The sequence below is a fragment of the Salvelinus sp. IW2-2015 genome, linkage group LG33 (genome assembly GCF_002910315.2).
Source record: "Salvelinus sp. IW2-2015 linkage group LG33, ASM291031v2, whole genome shotgun sequence".
In the NCBI taxonomy this organism is placed as follows: domain Eukaryota; kingdom Metazoa; phylum Chordata; class Actinopteri; order Salmoniformes; family Salmonidae; genus Salvelinus; species Salvelinus sp. IW2-2015.
Window position 1 is genome coordinate 28,457,188 of NC_036872.1, and position 25,712 is coordinate 28,482,899.

The 25,712-nt window shown below is 42.0% G+C and overlaps 2 protein-coding genes across 8 annotated transcripts in view; both read right to left on the reverse strand.

Moving 5' to 3' along the window:
• Nucleotides 1-1,304: 1,304 nt before the first annotated feature.
• Nucleotides 1,305-7,508, reverse strand: vamp5 (vesicle-associated membrane protein 5). Its single transcript, XM_023979404.2, has 3 exons — nt 7,231-7,508; nt 4,715-4,858; nt 1,305-2,103 (listed from the first exon to the last, which is right to left on the reverse strand). The coding sequence occupies exons 1-3, from the start codon at nt 7,231-7,233 to the stop codon at nt 1,912-1,914; spliced, it is 339 nt and encodes a 112-aa protein (XP_023835172.1). The 5' UTR covers nt 7,234-7,508; the 3' UTR covers nt 1,305-1,911.
• Nucleotides 7,509-15,862: 8,354 nt separating this feature from the next.
• LOC111957672 (vesicle-associated membrane protein 8) overlaps nt 15,863-25,712 on the reverse strand; it is a 45,981-nt gene continuing 36,131 nt past the window's right edge. For 2 of the 7 annotated variants that reach the window (XM_070437068.1, XM_023978590.2), the window contains exons 12-19: nt 24,863-24,982; nt 24,446-24,550; nt 24,101-24,244; nt 23,766-23,876; nt 22,629-22,708; nt 22,275-22,350; nt 17,493-17,648; nt 15,863-17,139 (exon numbers count right to left, since the gene is read on the reverse strand). In XM_070437068.1, coding sequence (XP_070293169.1) covers nt 16,951-17,139; nt 17,493-17,648; nt 22,275-22,350; nt 22,629-22,708; nt 23,766-23,876; nt 24,101-24,244; nt 24,446-24,550; nt 24,863-24,982 — 981 coding nt within the window. In that variant the 3' untranslated portion in view covers nt 15,863-16,950. Of the gene's footprint in view, nt 17,140-17,492; nt 17,649-20,058; nt 20,423-21,395; nt 22,055-22,274; nt 22,351-22,628; nt 22,709-23,765; nt 23,877-24,100; nt 24,245-24,445; nt 24,551-24,862; nt 24,983-25,712 lie in introns of those variants that run through there. The other 5 variants (XM_023978591.1, XM_023978594.2, XM_023978593.2 and 2 more) reach the window with 5 other exon arrangements.

Here is a 25,712-nt window from a genome sequence, read left to right on the forward strand (position 1 = left end):
TGGTGAGGGCTTTGATAATTAGCGGGTATCGGCCTAATTCTGCATGCATTATTTGGTGTTTTACGTTCTACATGGAGGATGTTTTTGCAGAATTCTGCATGCAGAGTCCCTTCTTGCCTTGTCTCATATCGTTCACAGCTTTGTGGACGTTACCTGTGGTGCTGATGTTTATGTGGCCGATGTGAAATGGCTAGCTAGTTAGCGGTGGTGCACGCTAATAGTGTCAATCGGTGACGTCACTTGCTCTGAGACCTTGAAGTAGTGGTTCCCCTTGCTCTGCAAGAGCCGCGGCTTTTGGGAAGCGATGGGTAACGATGCTTCGTGGGTGACTGTTGTTGATGTGTGCAGAGGGTCCCTGGTTCGCGCCCGGGTCGGGGCGAGGGGACGGAATAAAGTTAAAACTAAAGTTAAAACACATTGATGCTGTTGATCCGGATCACTGGTTGCTGCTGAAAAGGAGGAGGTCAAAAGGGGAGTGAGTGTGGCCGATGTGAAATGGCTAGCTAGTTAGCGGTGGTGAGCGCTAATAGTGTTTCAATCGGTGATGTCACTCGCTCTGAGACCTAGAAGTAGGCTTTTGTGGCGCGATGGGTAACGATGCTTCATGAGTGACGGTGGTTGATGTGTGCAGAGGGTCCCTGGTTCGAGCCCAGGTTGGGGCGAGGAGAGGGACGGAAGCTATACTGTTACATTTAGACTGAGGTATGAATAGTTTTTGTGTGTCTAGTTGGAATTTGTAGTCCTGGTAACTGGACCTTTTTCGGAATCTTTGTCTCTCTCTCAAATAAAAAGTAACTTTATGGTGTACAAATGTAAATTGTACACACAACAACTGTCAGTTGTACACACAATTCAAAATAAAGATTCTCTGCAGATATATCTGGTCAATTCCTTTTATTTTACAATGCACTACAGTTTTACATATATATTTCAAATACTAGTAAGTCAAGAGTAAACAACAAAGGGGCAAGGGAAGTCTGTAACAAATATAAAATACAAAAAACAGATATTGGACAACTGAAGATATGTGATTTCTCAGCACTGTTTTTTTTATACTGTACACATTGATTACCTGTAAGACAATGAATGAAAAATGAAATATAAATATTCACACTGCATTGCCCAAATTGGCCTCAAACATAACCGCGTTTTATGTACATATCAAAATTAAGTTCATTTTCATATATTTCTTTTGACCGTAAAAACGAATAATGAAATTATGAGAAGAAATTACTCATAACATTTCATGAGAAATATAATTATGTGATGTCCCCTTACAGCTTAAATGGAATACTTTGAAACGGTCACACAATTCATCCAATGGGGATTTTTTACACTCCAAAGGCACAATATGATTAATTTGAATTGACAAAACATTCACCTATACCAAATCTCATGGTGAGGCTGAAGCATTTCTGAGTATGAATGTGAAACCAGTGAGCCTGACCAACTAGGGCCAGTTGAAGATGATACCGAATGGGGAAGCAGCTGAGCTGGTGATGGTACCATTTCATTCAACGATCTACACACAGATCACAGAGCCTGAAATGCCTCTAAAAACAAACAATATCACAGATTGCATAGTTCAGAAAAGTCAACCCACAAAACCTAGTTTGAGCTCAGGTGGAAAACCTACAGCCTGAGTGCCAGTCTGTTTGTGCCATCATCATGCCAACTTCTTGTCACTCATTATCATGCCAAATGTTTGGCTTGACAATGACAGCAATGTATTTGACAAAAGCACAAACAGATCTGGGACCAGGCTAGAAAACCTCACTCTTTATCTACCTCCACTATTTCTGTCTTGACTGACTCCTTATTTCCTCTGAGGTCTCGCCTGCCCCTGTGTCCATCTCCATCCTCCATCTTCATTTCTTCCATGTCCTTTGCTCTGACAGACAGTCTTGGATCCTAAGGTCCTGAGGTGGGTTGCCCTGCAGCAGGTTGCTCTCCGTCGTCAGGTCCAGATGCTGACCATACAATAATCCCAATGATGATGGCTGCCATGACGACCCCTACGCCAGTCAGCAACACTTTCATCTTCATGTGTTTCCACCACTTCTGCTGTTTCACTTTCCGAGCAGACTTTGAGAAAGCTTTACTCTGAAAACACATCATCATAAGATGTTAAAAGTTAGTCCGATGTTCATGCCAAGACCCTATGATTCTATATCTGTCTGAATATGGAGGGGGGTATTCTATATATCTGCAATTGAGGCTGCACTGCATTGTATATATTTTAAACTCCAAAAAGAAACCATTATGTCATGAAACCCACCATTTCCTGACAATTCGGTAGACAGAAGTCTTTAGTTACAGTGCACACTACTTTCTCAATGTTTTTTCCAAAGAATATAGACTGGTGTTTGTTTTCTTGGCACTGCTGTTTTGTTTATCCCAGTGACCCAGTCAGACGACCAGCAAGTCCTCAAAGAACTATTCTGCGTCCCACATGGCACCCTATTCCCTATATAGTGCACTACTTTTGACCAGAGCCTCGTCAAAAGTAGTACACTATATAGGGAATATGGTGTAATTTGGGGCACAAGCCACAGTCAGCCGCTCAGTGTGTTCTCAGAGAACTACAGCGCATTCGGGAAGGATTCAGACCCCTTGACTTTTCCACATTTTGTTACGTTACAGCCTTATTCTAAAATGTATTCAATTGTTTTTTCCCTCATCAATCTACACACAACACCCCATAATGACAATGCAAAAACACATTTTTTGATTTTTTTTACAAATGTATAAAATAAAACAAACTGAAATAGACATTTGCATAAGTAATCAAACCCTTTACTCAGTACTTTGTTGAAGCACCTTTGGCAGCGATTAAAGCTTTGAGTCTTCTTGGGTATTACACTACAAGCTGCAGATTCTCTCAAGCTCTGTCAGGTTGAATGGGGAGTGTCGCTGCATAGCTATCTACAGGTCTCTCCAGAGATGTTCGATCGAGTTCAAGGTCGGGCTCTGTCTGGGCCACTCAAGGACATTCAGAGACTTGTCCCGAAGCCACTCCTGCGTTGTCTTGGCTGTGTGCTTAGGGTTATTGTCCTGTTGGAAGGCGAACCTTCGCCCTAGTCTGAGGTCTTGAGAGGTCTGGAGCAGGTTTTCATCAAGGATCTCTCTGTACGTTGCTCCGTTCATCATTCCCTTGATCCTGACTAGTCTCCTAGTCCCTGCTGCTGAAAAACGTTCCCACAGCATGATGCTGCTATCACCATGCTTAACCGTAGGGATGGTGCCAGGTTTCCTCCAGACGTGACGCTTGGCATTCAGGCCAAAGAGTTCAAACTTGGTTCGTCAGACCAGAGAATCTTGTTTTCATGGTCTGAGAGTCCTTTATGTTCCTTTTTGCAAACTGCAAGCGGGCTGTCATGTGCATTTTACTGAGGTGTGGCTTCAGTCTGGCCACTCTACCATAAAGGCCTGACTGGTAAAGTGCTGCAGAGATGGTTTTCCTTCTGGAAGGTTCTCCCATCACCACAGAGAAACTCTGGAGCTCTGTCAGAGTGACCATCGGGTTCTTGGTCATCTCCCTGAACAAGGCCCTTCTTGCCCAATTGAGTTTGGCCGGGCGGTCAGCTCTAGAAAGAGTCTTGGTGGTTCCAAACTTCTTCCATTGAAAAATGGAGGGCACTGTGTTCTTGGGGACCTTCAATGTTGAAGAAATTTTTTGATACCCTTCCCCAGATCTGTGCCTCGACACAAACCTGTCTCGGAGCTCTACGGACAATTGCTTCGACGTCATGGCTTGGTTTTTGCTCTGAGATGCACTGTCAACTGTGGGACATAATATAGACATGTGTGTGCCTTTCCAAATAATGTCCAATTAATTTAATTTACCACAGGTGGACTCCAATCAAGTTGTAGAAACATCTCAAGGATGATCAATGGAAACAGGATGCACCTGAGCTCAATTTCAAATCCCATAGCAAAGGGTACTTATGAATACTTATGTAAATAAGGTATTTCTAAAAGCCTGTTTTTGCTTTGTCATTATGAGGTATTGTGCGTAGATTGATGAGATTAAAAAAWAWATATATATTTTAGAATAAGGCTGTAACATAACATATGGGAACGCTGCGACKTGGTTGGTTGACCCCAGGGTTGACCAGGACGGACATGCGCCCTGTGGCACGTCCTGGACACCCCTCTCTTAATACAGAGGGAGACCAGTGGGTTTCATTAATATTACAACAATAGGAAATACCTTTCTAAAAATATCACTGCAAACCACAATCAGGATGTAAATTGTCCATTATTTTTCGCCTCCAACTCCACCTAACGTGTATTTATAGACAGCAATATGATATTTCCTGGCTATTCCCTGGACTCGTATGGAACCATGGAACATTGGAAAACTACCATGAGACACACCAAAGGAGAATTCCAAAGGAGAAACTTTTTGTGCTATTGTGTCTCTCTGAAACGCACCTAAAGTTTAATCAGTATTATAGCATTGCAATCATCAAAGTACGGCCTTCAAAGTCAGTATCTTCAAATTATGTTTGTGTTTTGTATTAAGTCATGATTTGGTTCCATGAAGACGTCTCTTATTACGCCTCTTAATTTAGGGTACGTCCCAAATGGCACCTTATTCCCGATATAGTGCACTTCTTTTGACCAGATCCCTATAGGCCCTGTTCAAAGGTAGTAGACTATCGAGGAATACGGTGCCATTTGGGGAGCACCCATAAAGTACAACAATCACCTTCTCCAGAAGTTCGTCTGCCCTGTTATCAAGATCTCCCAGCTTGCCTGACCTCTCGGCAGCCTTGTTGAGGTTATCTAGCATGATCACCTTCACCTCCTCCACCTCATCCTGGGCCTGCTGCAGGCGGTTCTTCCCATTCTCCTGAACACACAACAAACAAGTTGATGTTAATGGAAGATACATCCTGGTAAGGCCACAGGACTTAGTTGGAACCACTTCTGATTTTGTGCATATTTGATGTATGGTTTATTTGAATAGGGGCAGGTACGGACACAATAATTGACACAATGAATAGCTCACATACATTTTTTCAACATCTGTCCCCGTCTTTGTGTTACCATGTTAAAGGTGATATTTTATGTATTTTATGTTGTGTAACCTATGCAGTGGTTAACAACAGTGCATTGTTCACATTAACATTAATTATTAGTCATAATGGCTGAGAGATTAAGCTTCCATAGGGGGAAAACAGGACAGAACAGGAAGATGACGGCCAACAACTGAACTGGGGCAGGTGAGCCTGGACATCTGGATGACTTGGAGGGTTCTGTTTACTGTAAGCTCTGACTATCTGGAGGAACATGGCAATTTATATGTTTAAATTAATGATTAGAATATTCCACCCTGAAACCATATAATTGTATGAAATTGATTAGAATCATAAAATTATATTCTGATGATGTGTGTATGTGCGTATGATATCTACTGTTTGTGTGGAAGTATGTGCACCGCTATAAAATGGATGTCTTTGTATTGTGGACTTCAGAACGTTCTCTGAATAAACGGTACTATCTTTTTTCATAAGCTGAGTCTTTGACTAATTATTATTAAACCCGTGGTCTTACAGATCTAGGGGATTGGTCAGAGTTATTGATTGATTGTTATTATCATTGGAATTGAAAATTCTTGTGACAGTTTACTGTAAGCTCTGACTATCTGGAGGAACATGGCGGCACGCTACAGCTTTACAAACAAATAACCACTTTAGCCTGGGGCAACAAATGTTGGGCAACCCACTGTGACAATGACACTCTTGCATTCCACCAAAATCTACTATAGCAGCCACATCCTAACTGTGAGATATGCACGCTTCACTTAACTTTCAGGTAAATACATTGATTGATATCAATGGAAGGCTTGAACGGAAACTCACAAATCTCAAGATAGGATTCAGGCCTACATGTACTGTAGGTGAATAAGAAGGCCTACTTAAAACATGATATTTAGGCAGTATAATAATAGACTGAACATAACATAATTTATATCCTGACGGGACTATCCCTGACCTTTTACCCTCTGTGCCGGACAGGGAAGTGAGTGTTTCAGGAGTCAAGGATGCTGACTGCGCTGACACTTACAGGAAACCAAGAGAGCAAACAAAACAAGTACAATCTCAGTAACTCTGGTGATTCCATATCTCACCGTCAATAACACCCTTTTAGACCCACAGAACCGGAATGAGATATGGACAGGTTAGAACACTAGTTCAGTGCCCTCGTAGTGACAAGTTAGGACTAGCTGTTATACATTACCGGTCAATACATCATGAGTTATACAAGCTTTAATGAAAGGTGGATTTCTTTCCCATTTCTATTTACTATTACAGCTGTCATATGGTGAATAGGCTACTGGATTGCTTAAGTTAAATTGGATTGACACATACATTTTGAGGAAATGCGTTTCACTGTTTAAGTTCGGCCCCCACCAATGAAGTTTTCATAGCTGAGGAATAGTCTGTGTTTAAAATCAACCGGCGACAGAATCTTAACACAGGAACTGCTGCCTTTTCCAGTTCTCCTCCTTGCTTCCTTCCTCCCTTCACTCCCTTCCTCACTCACTCCAGCCTCAACAGAGTACCTGGCATTTAGCTAGGAAACCCCCTCTCACAAATCGACAATATGTATTTTTACATGTCTAGTTCAATCAAGCGCACAGGGATAGTCTGCTCATGGACTTTACAGATATTTATAGGATAGACTAACAGACCTGGGTCTATAACTGTTGTCCACAGAATACACATAGCAATTTCATCAACTAGCATAATAAAACATATCTAATCATTTAAGTTTGGTTGATTGAGTACTACTCTAACTTATTAACCTGACCCTCTAATGACACTCACAAACCATTTTCATAAAAACTCACATGGGTCTGTATAAAATAATCTATTTGCATGAATTTGTTTGAATTTTGTATGATCTCTCATAAATGAAAACCAAAACTAAACTAAAATAAAAAAGGCAATATTATGACTGTAGCACACGGCCTTTAAATAAGGTGTATTTTACATAAAATCAGTCAAGTTCAATGTGGGAAAACGGTCAAATGTAATTCAACGCAAGGCTGTAGCTTAATGTAGTGACAGTGACAACAACAAAAAACGCTTCTGAGCCTACAGGTACCGTGTGTACAATAGAAGTGCAGAAACTAATTTATGAAAACATAAACATATTAATACACTCATTTTTATTCTTTAATTTGCTGAAAATAAAAAAATATATATATAAACTTACCATTGTTCTCCCGTCACTATCTCTATTCCTGTCCAAAGCTGTCACCGAACCCAATGCATTGAGAGGAGCGTCTTGGCATAAACCTTTGTGTCAGAACAAACGTTGCGTTTATCCAAGGTGGCTTTCAGATATCGCAAAGTTGATTTTCACCGTATCTCATTTGTAATTGATTACAGTTAGTTTCTATCTTTCTTTTAGTCAATATTCTTTCTTTTTCCTGGTCTGGTCTACAGTCTGCTGGTCGGGTCGGGTGACACTTTCCCACACTACCCCTATCTGGAAGTCAACAGAACAGACCCTTTGACGTCATGGCCTTACGTCACTGTATTGGAGTGATGGTTGTTTGATGATGGATCAGACTTCCTAGGTGAAACGGAAAAACGTACACCTCGCCTATACCATTTAAACTTCTACTACTCTATTGTAGAGTCTTGTAAATGATATATTCATATTCAGCCATTTACTTTTACTTTTCTTTTCACCCATGCCTACTATGACAGTAGCTAGTCTAATGAGTATATGACCATAGTCAACCTTTTGATTAAGCATCAAACACATAGAAGGGATTGAAAACAAAAAAACACACAATATGAAATTTAACATTTTAGGACAATTTGGTAGCCATTCAACAGGCTGCAAAATTCAAACAATGGGGTCCCAGTCTGTGTTCACTGTCACCAATGGTCATTATATGGCGGCTCTCAGTGGTAGAAAAAGTACTCAATTGTCATACTTGAGTAAAAGTCAAGATACCTTAATAGAAAATGACTCAAGTAAAAGTGAAAGTCACCCAGTAAAATACTACTTGAGTAAAAGTCTAAAAGTATTTGGTTTTTAAATATACTTAAGTATTAAAAGTAAATGGAATTGCTCAAATGTACTAAAGTATCAAAAGTAAAAGTATGAACCATTTCAAAATTCATAATATTAAGCAAACCCGATGACACAATTTTCTTATGTTGTTATTGATGGATATCCAGGGGCACACTCCAACACTCAGACATCTTTTACAAACAAAGCTTTTGTGTTTAGTGAGCACCAGATTAGAGGCAGTAGGGATGACCATGTATGTTCTCTTGATAAGTGTGTGAATTCAACCATTTTCCTGTCAAAATATAACAAGTACTTTTAGGTGTCAGGAAAAATGTAAGGAGTAAAAAGTACATTATTTTCTTTTGGAATGTAGTGAAGTAAAAGTAAAAGTTGGTAAAAATATAAATAGTAAAGTAAAGTACAGATAGCCAAAAAAAACTACTTAAGTAGTACTTTTAAGTATTTTTACTTAAGTACTTTACACCACTGGTGGCTCTGAAAACATGGTGTTATAGGCGACCAACTTCCATCCAAAATTCCTTGTTCTTCTAGTGTCCACCCTGTTCTGTTAATACTATTTTATCATTCTAGCTGAACCCCAAAAGGTCCATGTGTGATTTCCTTACTCTGTTATACTTCAGTTATAATACATAACAAATAACGCTAGCCATAAAAGTTATAGTTGATGAAAACCTACATTCCACTTATGACAACTGACATACAGTGACAGAGTCATAATATTAAACTTTCAAACAGGACATATAAGAGAGGAAGGGAGGAGTGGAGTTAGAGATCACTAACCACACTTAAAAAAATAAACATGAAATTGAAAGTGAAGTAATAACAGTGAGAGGAAGTAGAGCTTTTCTCACAGTTAAACAAACAAAAAAATGTATATTCCATTTGCTAGCGACTGCCCAACATTGCAGTAGGGACTTGCAGTCAGAATAATATGATCACTGAGTTGAATGCATATTATTTCATGACTTCAGCATAACAACTATTCCCTTGTCAGGATTGTGAGACATAAAACCAAAACAGGAACACGAATGTGAACGGAAACCACACTTTTTGTCAGCGTGCACTGTACATGAATATGCTTGGTATGTTTGTAATCAAGGTCATGCAAGATGTCTGTTGTCCTCCAATATGACATTAAAGCAACACTAACATTAGGTTTTCATATATTTTGATTAACTGTCCTTTAACTGAAATTAGAATAAAGAAAAAAGAAATAGGTTACCTGGGGAGGCAGGATTTTCTCTGGATCGCCGCCATCTGTCAACATTGACTTAATGGTAAACATGAAAAAGAGCTATAACCCTGGTTGCCTGCCTTGGCTTTATCAGAGCACACAAGAACTATGCCCAGGGTTGGGCCCCTGATTGTGTAGGGGGCATGGACGGACTGGGACCTCAAAGTAACACACTGCTAATTTTTTTCCCCTTGAGGCCACCATTATTAGGCCATTAATGATAATTCTATGCAAAACACCCAATTTAGACTGATCCACTGGGTTAAAGATGTCCCGGCCCATCATAGCACTTACCTAAACTGGCCTATGGCCAGTATGTTTCTGTATGAGGGTAGATGACAGCCACCACGTGAGGCTGTGCCATGTCATGTGGTACTAACCAGACTCTCTCAGGCCCGGTTTACAATGGGTCAATTCTGGGTCTGCTCCACACCAACACAAAGAACATATTTAGCCCAGTCTGGTCTCCCTTTCCATCATTGTGTAATATGGAGAATTTAGGATGATGTTATGCTGTGTTCGAAACAACTGGGAACTCAGAAATTTCATACTTACTACTTCAGTGCATTCAAAACAACTGGGAACTCTGGGAAAAAAACAAGCTCTGACTGGGAAAAATCTATTTGAACTGTCATCCAACTCGGAATTCCAACTCAGGAACTCGGGCCTCTTTTTACAGCTCCGACGTTCCTACCTGAAGATCACGGGTGTCATGACTTGAGTTCAAAGTTGTTTTAAATGCGGCATTAGTCACAGCCACATAACTTCCAAACAGAATCCGGACAGAATGCCTACTTACCATTCCCTATATAGTATAAATGGGCTCTCACTTTCTAACATCAGAATCTGTTGTTTCAGGATCTCATGAGGATTGGTCATGTGTGTAAAATGTCATGTGAGAAGCTCCATGATAATATAATATTTGCACTTTATCAAATCAAATGTCGGAGTGACATAGCCTAAATACAGTAGAATAGAATAAAGTATATACAGTTGAAGTTGGAAGTTTACATACACTTAGGTTGGAGTCATTAAAATTTGTTTTTCAACCACTCCCACAAATTTCTGGTTAACAAACTATAGTTTTGGCAAGTCGATTAGGACATCTACTTTGTGCATGACACAAGTAATTTTTCAGACAATTGTTTGCAGATTATTTCACTTATAATTCACTGTATCACAATTCCAGTGGGTCAGAAGTTTAAATACACGAAGTTGACTGTGCCTTTAAACAGCATAGAAAGTTATGTCATGGCTATAGAAGATTCTGTTAGGCTAATTGGCATAATTTGAGTCAATTGGAGGTGTACCTGTGGATGTATTTTAAGGCCAAACTCATTGCCTCTTCGCTTGACATCATGGGAAAATCAAAAGAAATCAGCTAAGACCTCCAGAAGTCTGGTTCATCCTTGGGAGCAATTTCCAAACGCCTGAAGGTACCACGTTCATCTGTACAAACATTAGTACGCAAGTATAAACACCATGGGACCACGCAGCCGTCATACCGCTCAGGAAGGAGACGCGCTCTGTCTCCTAGAGATGAACATACTTTGGTGCGAGAAGTGCAAATCAATCCCAGAACAACAGCAAAGGACCTTGTGAAGATGCTGAAGGAAACAGGTACAAAAGTATCTATGTCCACAGTAAAACGAGGCCTATATCAACATAACCTGAAATGCCGCTCAGCAAGGAAGAAGCCACTGCTCCAAAACCGCAATAAAAAGCCAGACTACGGTTTGCAACTGCGCATGCGGACAAAGGTCGTACTTTTTGGAGAAATGTCCTCTAGTCTGATGAAACAAAAATAGAACTGTTTGGCCATAATGACCATTGTTATGTTTGGAGGAAAATGGGCATGCTTGCAAGCCGAAGAACACCATCCCAACCGTGAAGCACGGGGGTGGCAGCATCATGTTGTGGGGGTGCTTCGCTGCAGGAGGGACTGGTTCACTTCACAAAATAGATGGCATCATGAGGCAGGAAAATTATGTTGATATATTGAAGCAACATCCCAAGACATCAGTCAGGAAGTTAAAACTTGGTCGCAAATGGGTCTTCCAAATGGACAATGACCCCAAGCATACTTCCAAAGTTGTGGCGAAATGGCTTAAGGACAACAAAGTCAAGGTATTGGAGTGGCCATCACAAAGCCCTGATCTCAATCCTATAGAAAATTTGTGGGCAGAACTGAAAAAGCGTGTGCGAGCAAGGAGGCCTACAAACCTGACTCAGTTACACCAGCTCTGTCAGGAGGAATGGGCCAAAATTCACCCAACTTATTGTGGGAAGCTTGTGGAAGGCTACCCGAAACGTTTGACCCAAGTTCAACAATTTAAAGGCAATGCTACCAAATACTAATTGAGTATATATAAACTTCTGACCCACTGGGAATGTGATGAAAGAAATAAAAGCTGAAAGAAATCATTCTCTCTACTATTATTCTGACATTTCACATTCTTAAAATAAAGTAGTGATCTTAACTGACCTAAGACAGGGAATTTTTACTATGATTAAATGTCAGGAATTGTGAAAAACTGAGTTTAAATGTATTTGGCTAAGGTGTATGTAAACTTCCGACTTCAACTGTACATATGAGATGAGTAAAGCTAAAATATGTAAACATAATTAAAGTGACTAGTGTTCCAGTATGAAAGTGGCCAGTGGGCAGCAGCCTCTAAGGTGCAGGGTGATGTAACCGGGTGGAAGCCGCCTAATGATGGAAATTTAACAGTCGGATGGCCTTGAGATAGAAGCTGTTTTTCAGTCTCTCGGTCCCAGCTTTGATGCACCTGTAAGGACCTCGCCTTCTGGTTGATAGCGGGGTGAACAGGCAGTGGCTCGGGTGGTTGTTGCCCTTGATGATCTTTTTGGCCTTCCTGTAACATCGGGTGCTGTGGGTGTCCTGGAGGGCAGGTAGTTTGCCCCCGGTGATGTGTTGCGCAGACCTCACCACCCTCTAGAGAGCCCTGTGGTTACGGGTGGTGCAGTTGCTGTACCAGGCGGTGATACAGCCCGACAGGATGCTCTTAATTGCGCATCTGTAAAAAAAATTGTGGGGGGTTTCTTCAGGCTCCTTAGGTTGAAGAGGCGCTGATGCGTCTTCTTTACCACACTGTCTGTGTGGGTGTACCATTTCAGATCGTCAGTGATGTGTATGCAGAGGAACTTGAAAATGTCCACATACTCCACCGCGGTCCCATCGATGTGGATAGAGGCGTGCTCCCTCTGCTGTTTCCTGAAGTCCACGATCCATTCCTTTTGTTTTGTCGACATTGAGTGAGTTATTTTCGTGGCACCACACTCCCAGGGCCTTCACCTCCTCTCTGTAGGCTGTCTCGTCATTGTTGGTAATCGGGCCTACTACTGTTGTGTTGTAGACTTGATGATTGAGTTGGAGGTGTGCGTGGCCACGCAGTCATGGGTAAACAGGGAGTACAGGAGGGGGCTGAGCATGAACACTTGTGGGGCCCCTGTGTTGATGATCAGCGAAGTGGCGGTGTTGTTTCCTACCTTCATCACCTGGGAGCGGCCCGTCAGGAAATCCAAGACCCAGCTGCACAGGGCGGGGTTCAGACCCAGGGCCCCGAGCTTAATAATGAGCTTGGAGGGTACTAAACTCAGCAAAAAAATAAATGTCCCTTTTTCAGGACCCTGTCTTTCAAAGATAATTTGTAAAAATCCAATTAACTTCACTGTTTAAACACTGTTTCCCATGCTTGTTCAATGAACCATAAACAATTAATGAACATGCACCTGTGGAACGGTCATTAAGACACTAACAGCTTGCAGACGGCAGGCAATTATGTTCACAGTTATGAAAACTTAGGACACTAAAGAGGCCTTTCTACTGACTCTGAAAAACACCAAAAGAAAGAGGCCCAGGGTCCCTGCTCATCTGTGTGAACGTGCCTTAGGCATGCTGCAAGGAGGCATGAGGACTGCAGATGTGGCCAGGGCAATAAATTGCAATGTCCGTACTGTGAGACGCCTAAGACAGCGTTACAGGGAGACAGGACAGACAGCTGATCATCCTCACAGTGGCAGACCACGTGTAACAACACCTGCACAGGATCGGTACATCCGAACATCATACCTGCGGGACAGGTACAGGATGGCAACAGCAACTGCGCGAGTTACACCAGGAACGCACAATCCCTCCATCAGTGTTCAGACTGTCCGCAATAGGCTGAGAGAGGCTGGACTGAGGCTTGTAGGCCTGTTGAAAGGCAGGTCCTCACCAGATATCACCGGCAACACCGTCGCCTATGGGCACAAACCAACCGTTGCTGGACCATACAGGACTGGCAAGTCCAAAAGTGCTCTTCACTGACGAGTTGCGGTTTTGTCTCACCAGGGGTGATGGTTGGATTCACGTTTATCGTCGAAGGAATGAGCGTTACACCGAAGGTGTCACAGCATCATCGGACTGAGCTTGTTTTCATTGCAGGCAATCTCAACACTTTGCGTTACAGGAAAGACATCCTCCTCCCTCATGTGGTACCCTTCCTGCAGGCTCATCCTGACATGACCCTCCAGCATGACAATGCCACCAGCCATACTGCTCGTTCTGTGCGTCACATCCTGCAAGACAGGAATATCAGTGTTCTACCATGGCCAGCGTGACCTACCATGTTCTACCATGACCATCACGTCTGGGACCTGTTGGATCGGTCTGGGACCGAGGGCTAGGGCCATTCCCCCCAGAAATATCTGGGAACTTGCAGGTGCCTTGGTGGAAGAGTGGGGTAACATCTCACAGCAAGAACTGGCAAATCTGGTGCAGTCCATGAGGAGGAGATGCACTGCAGTACTTAATGCTGCTGGTGGCCACACCAGATACTGACTTACTTTTGATTTTGACCCCCCCTTTGTTCAGGGACACATTATTCCATTTCTGTTAGTCACATGTCTGTGGAACTTGTTCAGTTTATGTCTCAGTTGTTGAATCTTGTTATGTTCATACAAATATTTACACAAGTTTGACGAATATAAACGCGAGAGGACGTTTATGATGTTGAATTCTGAGCTATAATCAATTAACAGCATTCTTACATAGGTATTACTCTTGTCCAGATGGGAGAGGGCAATGGGCAGTGCAATGGCAATTCCATAGTCTGTGGATCTATTGGGGCAGTAAGCAATTTGAAGTGGATCTAGGGTGTAAGGTAGAGGTGATATGATCCTTAGCTAGCCTCTCAAAGCACTTCATGATGATAGAAGTGAGTGCTACGGGGCGAGTCATTTAGTTCCGTTACCTTTGCTTTCTTGGGTACAAGAACAATGGTGGACATTTTGAAGCCAATGAGGATAGCAGACTGGGATAGAGAGAGATTGAATATGTCCATAAACACTCCAGCCAGCTGGTCTGCGCACGATCTGAGGACGTGGCTAGGGATGCCGCCTGGGCTGGCAGCCTGCGAGGGTTAACACGCTTAAATGTCTTACTCATGTCGGCCACGGAGAAGGAGAGCCCACAGTCCTTGGTAGCGGGCCGCGTTGGTGGCACGGTGTTATCCTCAAAGCGGGCGAAGAAGGTGTTTAGCTTGTCCGGAAGCAAGACTTCATGTGTCTGCGACATGGCTGGTTTTCCCTCTGTAATCCGTGATTGTTTGTAGACCCTGCCACATACGTCTCATGTCTGAGCCGTTGAATTGCGACTCTACTTTGTCTCTATACTGACGTGCCTGTTTAATTGCCTTACTTAGGGAATAACTACACTGTTTGTGTTCTGCCATATTCCCAGTCACCTTGCCATGGTTAAATGCATTGGTTCATGCTTTCAGTTTTGCGCAAATGCTGCCATCTATCCATGGTTTCTGGTTAGGGTAGGTTTTAATGCTCACAGTGGGTACAACATATCCTATACACTTCCTGAAAAACTCAGTCACCGTATCCGTCAATGTTATTCTTAGAGGCTACCCGGAACATATCTGTGCTTTGTTAAAAACCCTCAAATTCATTGTTGGAGAGAAACAAGAGTAGAGAGGATGTCAAATTTGAGTCAGTGCTATTGTGAAAAATAATGTCATCAGATTTCCAACTGCTGTGATCCATCATACAGTACAACACTTGAGACATTGTGATTAAAGATGACATTGTAGATCACATCCAAGCAACCTCATCCCTCTTCCTGTCTGAGATCTGTGCTGTGAGATATCACACATTGATGGAGATTTGGAGAGGTCTATGCATGGTGAGTAAAAATCCTAAAAGTAAGGACCCACTGGAAAATCAAATTTACAGTCCAAGAAAATACTATTAATGATTCCACCAAAGATATTAAATATTAGTTTAAAAACTCTTGTAACACTGACTGTTGTGGTAATGGCTCAACTATTATGTTCTGTCAATTCACAAAGAAAGCACTTCTTCAAGACTTGCTTGTTTCCGCTTAGCTTAGAGTGATCCTAGTAGTAAGAACACAGTAAAAACAATTAAGGAATTTCCCATGGTGCATTCAACAACTCTACCAACCTCTTTGTGTTAGTGTACTGGGTCTTCCTCTTGTGACCCTATGATCAGGCAGAAACCATCCTTAGATAACAGAATAATTAACAAAATCACTGCAGAAGTAAATGCTATTTATTCTATAATTAACCAGATATAACATGATTGAACTCCATCAATGAATGAAAAACAAAATAATAGAATTCTATAGCAATTGAAACGGGCCCAAATTCCCAATACATCCTACTTGTCTAAAATACAATTATATCTCTAAACCACATATATACTGATAGGACTCTGGAGGGGGTCCATATCATTCTCTTTCATTGGTTTTGATTAAAAACAACATTAATACAGTCATGAAAAACAAAAAAGAAAAGACGTTCAGTAGGGATGAGAAAAATAAAACATTAATAAATAGCCTCAAATTAACCTCATTGTTACACTACTGGGATGGTTTAGGGCCCCATGTGGGTGCTTTACAAATGTATATACAGGTAAGATAACTATATACAAGCATGGGAGTAAACTCCTTGACCTCCCCAAAGCTTGGCTGGTATTGTAACATTGGAGTGGGCAGTGAGATGAGTTAAAACCCACAAGTAGTTAAAGAATACAGGTAGGCCTACCAAAAGCTACTATGCAATTAACCGTTTCAATTTAGTCAAGATTACATTATCTGGATGAATACATTTTTTATGAATGAAGCCTTAAGTGGGAAGAAATAGTTGAGCAATTGCTGAATTACAATTGTTCTGAAAGCCATTGGCCTATTCTATGAGAGGAAGACATTAACAAAGCTATGAGATGGCTGACAGTAGTCCTAGGAGCTTGAGACACTCGTTTGGACCAGCAAGGGGAGTTGTTAGCTGTTCAATTCCACCTCTCTCACAACAGGTTGTCTGGAGTTAGCCAGAGTTTCCAAGGCCTGAGTACAGGGACAATGAGAACCCACATAGGTCATGACATGAGTTCCCGCAGTTTGTGTATGATGGAGTATCAGGTCATGGATAGAGGTCAAAAGGCTCTCATGCTTCTTCAGACTCTCTCTCCATTCTCTCTTTCCCTCTCTCAATTCCCCCTTTCTTTCACTATACCATTGCAGCTAAGTTTTCCCCATCTTTCAAAACAAAAAACCCCACTGACATCCTCTCTAGCAACCAGCTCAGCTAAAACACATTGAAACACAGTGGGGGAAAACATTACTAGTTTGGTATTTTAGTAGGTTTGGGGAGTGAGGGAACAGGGGTGCTGGTTGGGATGACGCCAGTGCTGAGCAGTACGATGATGAGGATTATGACGAGGACAATGACCACGATCACCACCCACAGCTTCATGTTCTTCCACCAGTAGGAGCGAGCCACCTTCTGGGACGTGTGCTTGAAGTCCTCAGCCTGAGAAAGAGATGGGACGCTACTAGGAACACGCTCACAGAAGTTCTATCATTTGCAGCATTTTGCAGTAATCAATGCTTTGTAAACTGCAGATATGTAGTCTACACATTTCAGAGAGTTTGTAGCCTGCAATTAGATTTTTTTTTTAAATGTACACCTTGAACAAACCCACACCATGGTTCACTCTTTAGGTCCATTGAATACTTTAGGTATCAATAATTGGATGTAATATGACGTTACAATAGATGTTAAATGAGGACAAATTAATGCAGTGAGGAGCACATGATGAGGAGAGAGACAATGTCGAACAGAGATGTATAGAGATGTGGAGCAGTGTTGCAGGACTGACTAACCCCAGCCTGCAGGTCCTCTGACTTGCCCATCAAGTCGTCCAGCCTCTCTCCCCGGGCCAGGATCCGGTCCACGTTCTGGGTCATGATGTCCTTCACTCCCTCCACCTGAGACTGCAGGGTCCTCACCTTGTCCTGCTCCACCACCTCTCCCTGCTCCTGAAGACAGACAGAGACAGACAGAGGCGAAAGAGGTCAATGACGAAAATACACTTCAGCAATCATCCAGCACGTGTTTTCATAAACTGAGGATATCTGTGTGAAATATAGACCATCAAGCCAATGATAAAGGACTCAAGTACTCAAATGCTGCTAATGGGCTGACTGGGGTTATGGTGTAGATTATTCCTACTAAGTTTTATCAACAATCCATTAACAGTAGTAAGAAGAGAACCCTGTGGGGAAGTTTTACACCTGTATCACTTCTCAAATAACCTTTTACGCTCTAGTCAGAAGAATGTCCATATCTTTATGTCATAGCTGCCTTTGAATGATCACGTAAGATCTGCACAAAAATAACAGACGCACGCACACAAGATCCAATGAAAATCCATGTCAGGAATATATATTTTAAATAGGCACATTTAATTGACACTACATGTCTGAAGGTCCCCGTAAGCCAGGAAATGCTAGTTTTGACATCCAGAGCCAGTTAGTTTGCTGAGGAACTTCACTACACTTAAAAGTGCAAAAGACTCGATTAGACGTTGCTGACGTGTTAGGCTTTGTATGTGAGACAAAGAGAAAGGAGTGAGTGTGCATGTTGCAATCATTTTTTTCTTTCTTCTCCAAACCCCATGAGCAGGCTCACTGGCTCAAAAAACACAGGCGTCTCCAGGAAACGGTAAGCTTTGCTGCGTCACAACCCGTCTCCCTCCCTCCCCCTCTGTTCTCAGTCTCCTCCCTTCACAACCTGCTTTCTCCTGGCACAGGGCTTTGCCTGTATAAGGCCCACTGAATGGTCGACTGCTATCAAATGACAAGTCCCACCAAGAGAGAAACATTACATACTGACAAAGGAAGTTCACTGACGTTAGAGAGATTAGTAGGCTACATACAGTATTACACAGTATCTTATTCAAATACTTGAGAAGCAAGCCTTTTTGAAGCTTTGAAAGTCCTTCAACTGGTTAGAGATCCAAACTCACAACACACTGCACTACCTCGGCATGACGGCTGTATTCTGTCCTTGACAGAGATACATCAAACAGATAACCACTTCGCTGACATAAATGAGGAAATCATTTAGATTAATTATGGATCTTAGGTCAGTAAATAACTGCCAGTCTGTTTGTGATATGACAACTCCTTGGCATGCCAAACATGTTGAACAGGGGTTAAGCACTTGATTTGTGTACCACGTTGCTCTAAAATGTACTTGTAAATACCAAGTCATTTCCCTCACATTTTGGTCAGTTACAATGTGCAAATGACAATGTATCAGGTTTTAATTTTTATTTTGTTCTAAAGTGCATCTCATGGATATTGTGGACTGACTCATGAATCAGACATTTATGTTTTAGTAATCTCTGAACCTCAACCCAGAACCAAACTCTTGGATACACGCTGGACTGTGTCTAGCTAATGGATTTGGGAGAAACTAATGCTGAAGAGCCTGTCAAGTGGTCTGTCTACAATCTACCCTCCAAGACCATACAACCCAGGCAACTGACACCAGGCAAGCAATATTAGGCCTACCAAACTGCCCACTTCCTTGTGAATGATCTAAACTCAGCTCAGAAGTAGAAAATAGCCTAGGTTCAATCCTGTGCGTATATGTTTCTTCATTTGGAGAATATGATGAGTCAACAGGCTGATGAATTACCAGACAAACCATTTACTGTATTAACTGTTTCATGTTAACAGAGATGACGGGAACGAACAATCCAGCTACAGGCAAGAAAGGCCAAATGTATGTTTGTGTTAGTTTAGCTGAAGTCCCCCTTGTAGTGGCAATTCAAAACTTGACATCCACTCCTGAGGAGAAAGTACAGTAATCCACACTACATTCATACGGGTTTCTCCAAGTATTCTCCCATAGAGCCCATAAAAAGTAAGGTGTAGTATTTGAGTTTGGTATATTTGACTATCCTCCTATATTTTCCAGCTGACGATTCAAGCGAAAGTCGTTGAAGTGTTACATAATGACTCTTTATATGCTCTGACAGGGGTATACTTTCATGGATTGTTGTTGTCGTTATGGAATAGATAGGCTACAATTAGTGGTGATTATCAAAACAAATACCAAAAGTAACAATTGGTGCACAGGCGCCATGTCAAATACACAAACGTTACAATTTAAACAATTCAAACGCAATCTTCCGCAAAAGCGATACTGCCAGCGACCTCTTGGTCAGATAGAATGTGCGCAATGAATGAAGGCAAAACAGAACATTTTCACAACTTTACACACTGTAAGTAAGCAAAACAGGCGACTGTTGACTCACAATCAACCTGTTACATTTATTCTCAAGTGAGAAAGTTACGCTATTATTAATGTGTGGATTCAATTGAGACTGGTTCAACAACACACCAGAAAAGAACCGACCGTTCCATGATCAGCACCTACCAAATCATTATCCATTTGTCTTCAGTCTTCGTTTATCGCCACCGGAGTTTATTTTTTAAATCCCGATACATCCAATTTGTATAACTTAAAAAAAAAAAAATGGATTATGCGAGTTTGATGTTCCTGCTGAACAGCTTACGTTGTCTCCTGTTGCTCATGAACTTTTCTCTCCCTTAAAGTGCAGTCCTTCGGCTTGACCCACCTCTTCTGTCTTCTGCTTCCACTTTGCATCCTCACGAGGGCGTTAGAGCACCTGCAGCAGGTAAGAAAATGGACCCAACTCAGAATGTCGTTGTGCTGGTTAGCCCACAAACTTTCACATCAGGATTCTTGATCATCGTTGGTATGTGCTGGGTGCTACAGTAAGGAACGGTTTCCTTTTACCTGTAACTTCTGTGTGCAAGAACTGTATAAGATACAGCAGGTCGATTGACGCCAGCCCCCTAACCGCTGTCTGCTGGCCCGATGCCGCGTTCATAACAACTGGGAACTCGGACATCCCCGAATTCAGTACGTTCAAAACAACTGGGAACTCAGGGGAAAAAACGAGGTCAAATCATGACGTCGGCGATCTTCAGTTCAGAGCTCTAAAATGATGCCCTACATTTTCCGACTTGGAATTCCGAGTTAAATGACCATTAAACTACTTTTCCCAGTTGGAACTCGTTTTCCCCCAAGTTCACTATTGTCTTGAATGCCCAGAATAATGTCCCAGTGATAAAGATAGATCTTGTCTAAAAGGATTGATATCACATGCTGACAGATACTACATATCTGATGCAGGTTCAGTCTCAGACATGCTTTTAGGTTGACAGTTGTGTGGTTGCTTGTAGGTAGTTTGCTGTAAGCTTTTGATGTCAAAATCTCATACAGTAGGCCTACATTATATGTAATACAGTGTTAATGCTGGGAATGGACCTATGGAAAACAATTATCTGCTTTACATTCCAAATGTAGTGTGTCATTCAAGATAGGGAAGGGGGGGTGAGAGATTATTGAGGCGGTGTAACAACATACTTATTGATCTGAGCATGTATTGTGAGCGACTCCACCCATCCCAGCAGCTCCTGTTCTACCAGTCATGCTGACGCGGTATCACCCAGCCCGCACACACTGTTAACCCTGACTAACTGGTTTTAAGCCTGTGTCTGCATCCCAAATGGCACCCATTCCCTTAGAGCTCTAGTAAAAAGGAGTGCAGTTTGGGACATTCATGACAAGGCTGCAGGGAGTACACTACAATCCAATGGCGCCAGCTGAATGTATAACAAGGTAGAGCATAAATAACCACACCTAAAAATAGCTACCTTGCAGTTTGCTTGTACCTGATTCCTGTGTAATGTAGAAAAACAAACTTTTATTTTTGGTATGTACACATTACACAGTCTTGAGGAAGGCAGGAGTGAAGCATTTATATTATTTACAAGTGGAGGCTCCTGAGGGGAGGACGACTCATAAAAAATGGCCGGAATGGAATGGTATCAAACACATGGTTTTCATGTGTTTGAAACCATTCCAGACATTATTATGAGCCACTCTCCCCTCAGCAGCCTCCACTGTTATTTACACACAATAGATGTAAAACAAAAAAAGGACAGGTTCAACTGAATGTACAGGTAAATATGTTTAAAACACTATTCAGGTAATAAACAGATGATTCATTCTTTTTAAAGGGACACTTACTATACATTTCCTAGAAATAACATATTTCACCTAAATATGGCGGGAATGGCCAGGAATTCTTCATATACATAGAAAAGGTGAGAATAAGCAGATTGAGGAGAAAAAGGAAACAAGTCTCTGTTTAAGTCCCATTGTTTAGCCCTTTTCATTGACCTTGCTTGATGACGATATCTGACATGTCGTCCACCTTCACAAGCTCCAAATTCTTTTTAAAGAAAACAGACAATGAATGACAAAAAAAATTGAGTGGCGTGGTTAACTCTTCATTCACGCTCAACTACCAAGTGGAAACAGTCTTGATGCTGACGCCTATCTGAAAGATTCATATCAAGTTTATATTTAACACAGACAAAATAAATTGTGCAGATTAAAGGGTTTGTGAATGCTTCCACACACCCGCTCAATTAATAAAAGCTCTAAAAGTTAATAATGTAGATATGTACTACCACTGCATGCCAACATAATAGCCATATCTAGAACCAACTTATTTAAGTAATGACATTGTGCAATAGGTCAGAGAAGTAGCTACTCACCTTCTCATTGGCCAAGTGCAGCAGGGCGACGAACGCCAGGGGCACAGACAGGTTCTGAGCCATGGTGGGGGGCAGGCTGAAGTGACAGCAGAGGGAGAACAATGCATGGCTTTTATTACATTATTTATCAGCACATATGTCCCATCCACATCCCTTTTAGCAAATTAATATTTGGACCATCACCATCCAAAGTCCCTCAGTTGGCAGTAATGTCTAAATAAATGACACATGTCTATCTCACTACTAGTTTAATGAAAAGAAGAAGCAAAACAACTACAATTCTCTTCAATGGCAGCTGAGAAAACACTATAGCCATTTAAGTATGGGCCCAGTGGTGATACTAAGGCTTGGTACCTTTGAAGCAGGGTCTTTGTGGTCTGACTGAAGACTTTCTCCCCAGACACCTCTGAAGTCTCAGCATTCTCCATCTCCTGCTGAGAACAAAACATAACACTGTCAACCACAAGGAAGCAGTCCTGGGTTCAAATACTATTTGAAATCATTTCAAATGTAATTTGTGGTAAATTCAGCTTGGCTGTTGGAATGGAACCAATCGAAAAGTGCAGACCTGGGACTCCTGGCAGACTTAAGCAAACGCTCAAAGTATTTGAAAGCTTTTGAATAGTATTTGAACCCAGGGAAGATTCTCAATGGCGAAAGGTGCATAAAGATGGAGGAATTCAGATTAAGTTATTGTTTTAGCAATACCCAGTTTTTAAACTACGGCACGGGACATGGTTCAATGTGCCAATAAATCTGCACAATCTACTTTCTCGCTTTTTAAAATGGTCTTGGATCTAGAATCGGAATCAAGTTTATTGTGCTAATGCAGATACAATACAATAGTAAATGGGGAGCACTGTATAACACAGTGAACTTTGCAAATTAGGCATTTGTAGTAAGTACATGGGGGTCGCCATCTTTATGCATGTCAGCTATTGGGCAAGTCTGTCCATGACCCGGAAACTCCATGGTCAAGGAGTGTCAAATTGTTAGTAGGCGAACAGAGGAGTGCTCACCTCCTTGATTACCTACTTCAGCAGAGGATGCACAAGAGTATCCTTTCAGCTTCTAGCACGGAAGTGTTTTAAAATCTGCCACACCCCCATTGAATCAGCTGTTTTCTCATAGGAGAAAAGCACGCACACATTTAAAAACTATATGCTACTTATCCTTTTATCTATAGAATGTCTTTCACATCTAGCCATTACTTTTGGCATTCCAAAATAAATGTTTGCCCGATTTTCCTGATGAAGCGCGATTGGAGCAGGAGAGTCTCACTTCATACAAGCACATTTGTTTCCTCTCCTTGACTACCTTTGACCTTTTTCAAAAGCAGGTGAGGAGAGGACAGAAGCGATAGGAGTCGAGCAAAAGCTATTGATTTTCTACCTAGGTCTGCAAGGAAGAGGCATGGAGGAAAAAACAACAACATATTAGCCAACCATAGAAGCCAGTCAAAGAGAGGCATGAAAACACTTTAAAATTGACCTTGGCTGTTTTTTCCAGACTGTCAGTCAGAAGATTCCACATGATGTTCTTAAGCCTCTTCATGTCCATCTTCTTGGCTGTTTTGGCGTAGTTTATCTTAATCTTGTTCACCTGAAATGAAAGGCAAAGCCGGGCTTTAACAACATTTCAAACATGATGCTGCCATTTCAGGGCATTTATACCCTGAAGGCGGCACTGGGTCCCAAAACATTGGTGTTTACCCATTCAATTATTTGGAGAATATTTAGTCTTTATTCATTTCTACACAAATTTCAGAGCATGACACTTGCTGAACACTGGCTCCCCATAACCATTCCCCTTCCCACCAGTCTTACCCGGTGTGGTTCTGGCACCAGGTCGTCCTCCCCATAGGTGGACACGTCGTCATGGTCTTGTGAGGAGGCGAGGTTACCGTCTGCGGAAGGCTGGGTGTCATCTGCACCTCCACTGAAACCTTCACCATCATCACTGTCCCCACCCTATAGAGAGTCAAATAGATATGTAGAGAGAGGACGAGAAAGAGATTAGCCAAATAATTACAAAACCAGCTACTAACAAAATAGGGCTGAAGCTATAGAATTAGTGGGGGTAATGATACAGTGGCAAGTTCGATATCTCTGTAGTGGTCTTGACACATAATGGAAACTGTATAAGACTGACACGGGAGTTACAATACAGACCTGCAGGCCAGGGCAGAAGTTGGCTGTGTCGTTGGTGTTGTTGTAGTCGTAGTCTCCGATGCCTTCCAGCTCTCCAGACAACTTCTTCTGTCCCTCTTTACACAACTGACATGGAGCACACACGTTTACTGACATGGAGCACACACGTTTACTGACATGGAGCACACACGTTTACTGACATAGAACACATGTCAGTGGCATCACAATCTTCACTTTCAGTTGCACCAGCATATCAGTTCCAATCAGCTACGGTGATGAAGGCCTGACTATCTGGTAGCGGCTGCACATTGTTTTAGAACACCACTGTCCCCCAGTATCACCATGGAGACACAGGACAGGGTCAACTAGTGTGTGTTACATTAATTTCACCCAAAATGTGTTTATTTCATGCTGGTTGTTGTGTACAGGAGGTCTTACTGTGCTGGCAGGTTTGAGGCTGAGTCGGGACAGGGTCTCAGGGGGGAACTGGAAGTCTGCAGCTAGAGTGGTTTTCTTGTTGCTGGTACTGAGGGCTGACTTGATGTTAGTGGTAGCAGCCTGGGAGAACACATTAGGCAGAGGTGAGGGAAAGGTTTGAATCAATGTGTGAGTGGTGAAGAAACTCCTATAGCCACTAAAACCACATTTCCTCGGCTGCAGTGACTAACATTTGAAATTGCGTAACTGCCTTATACATAGGCAGGGATTGTCAAGACACTTGACCCCTGTATTAGCATCAAAAGTGATTTACAGAAGTGACTAATACAGTAATTGACAACGGCTCAGAAAACAGGCACTTTAACTTCAGAATGGCTAAGGCTAAGTCCCAGTACAGAGACAAAATCGAGTCGCAATTCAACAGCTCAGACACAAGAGGTATGTGGCAGGGTCTACAGTCAATCACGGATTACAAAAAGAAAACCAGCCCCGTCGCGGACCAGGATGTCTTGCTCCCAGACAGGCTAAACAACTTTTTTGCCCGCTTTGAGGACAATACAGTGCCACTGACACGGCCCCCTACCAAAACCTGCGGGCTCTCCTTCACTGCAGCAAGAATAAGAAATAAAAGTAACAAGTAATTAAAGAGCAGCAGATAAAATAACAATAGCGAGACTATACATGGGGGCACCGATTAGTTGAGGTAATATGTACATGTAGGTAAGGTTATTAAAGTGACTATGCATAGATGATAACAGAGAGTAGCAGCGGTGTAAGGGGGGGGGGGGGGGGGGGGTCGGCAATGCAAATAGTCTGGGAAGCCATTTGATTAGATGTTCGGGAGTCTTAT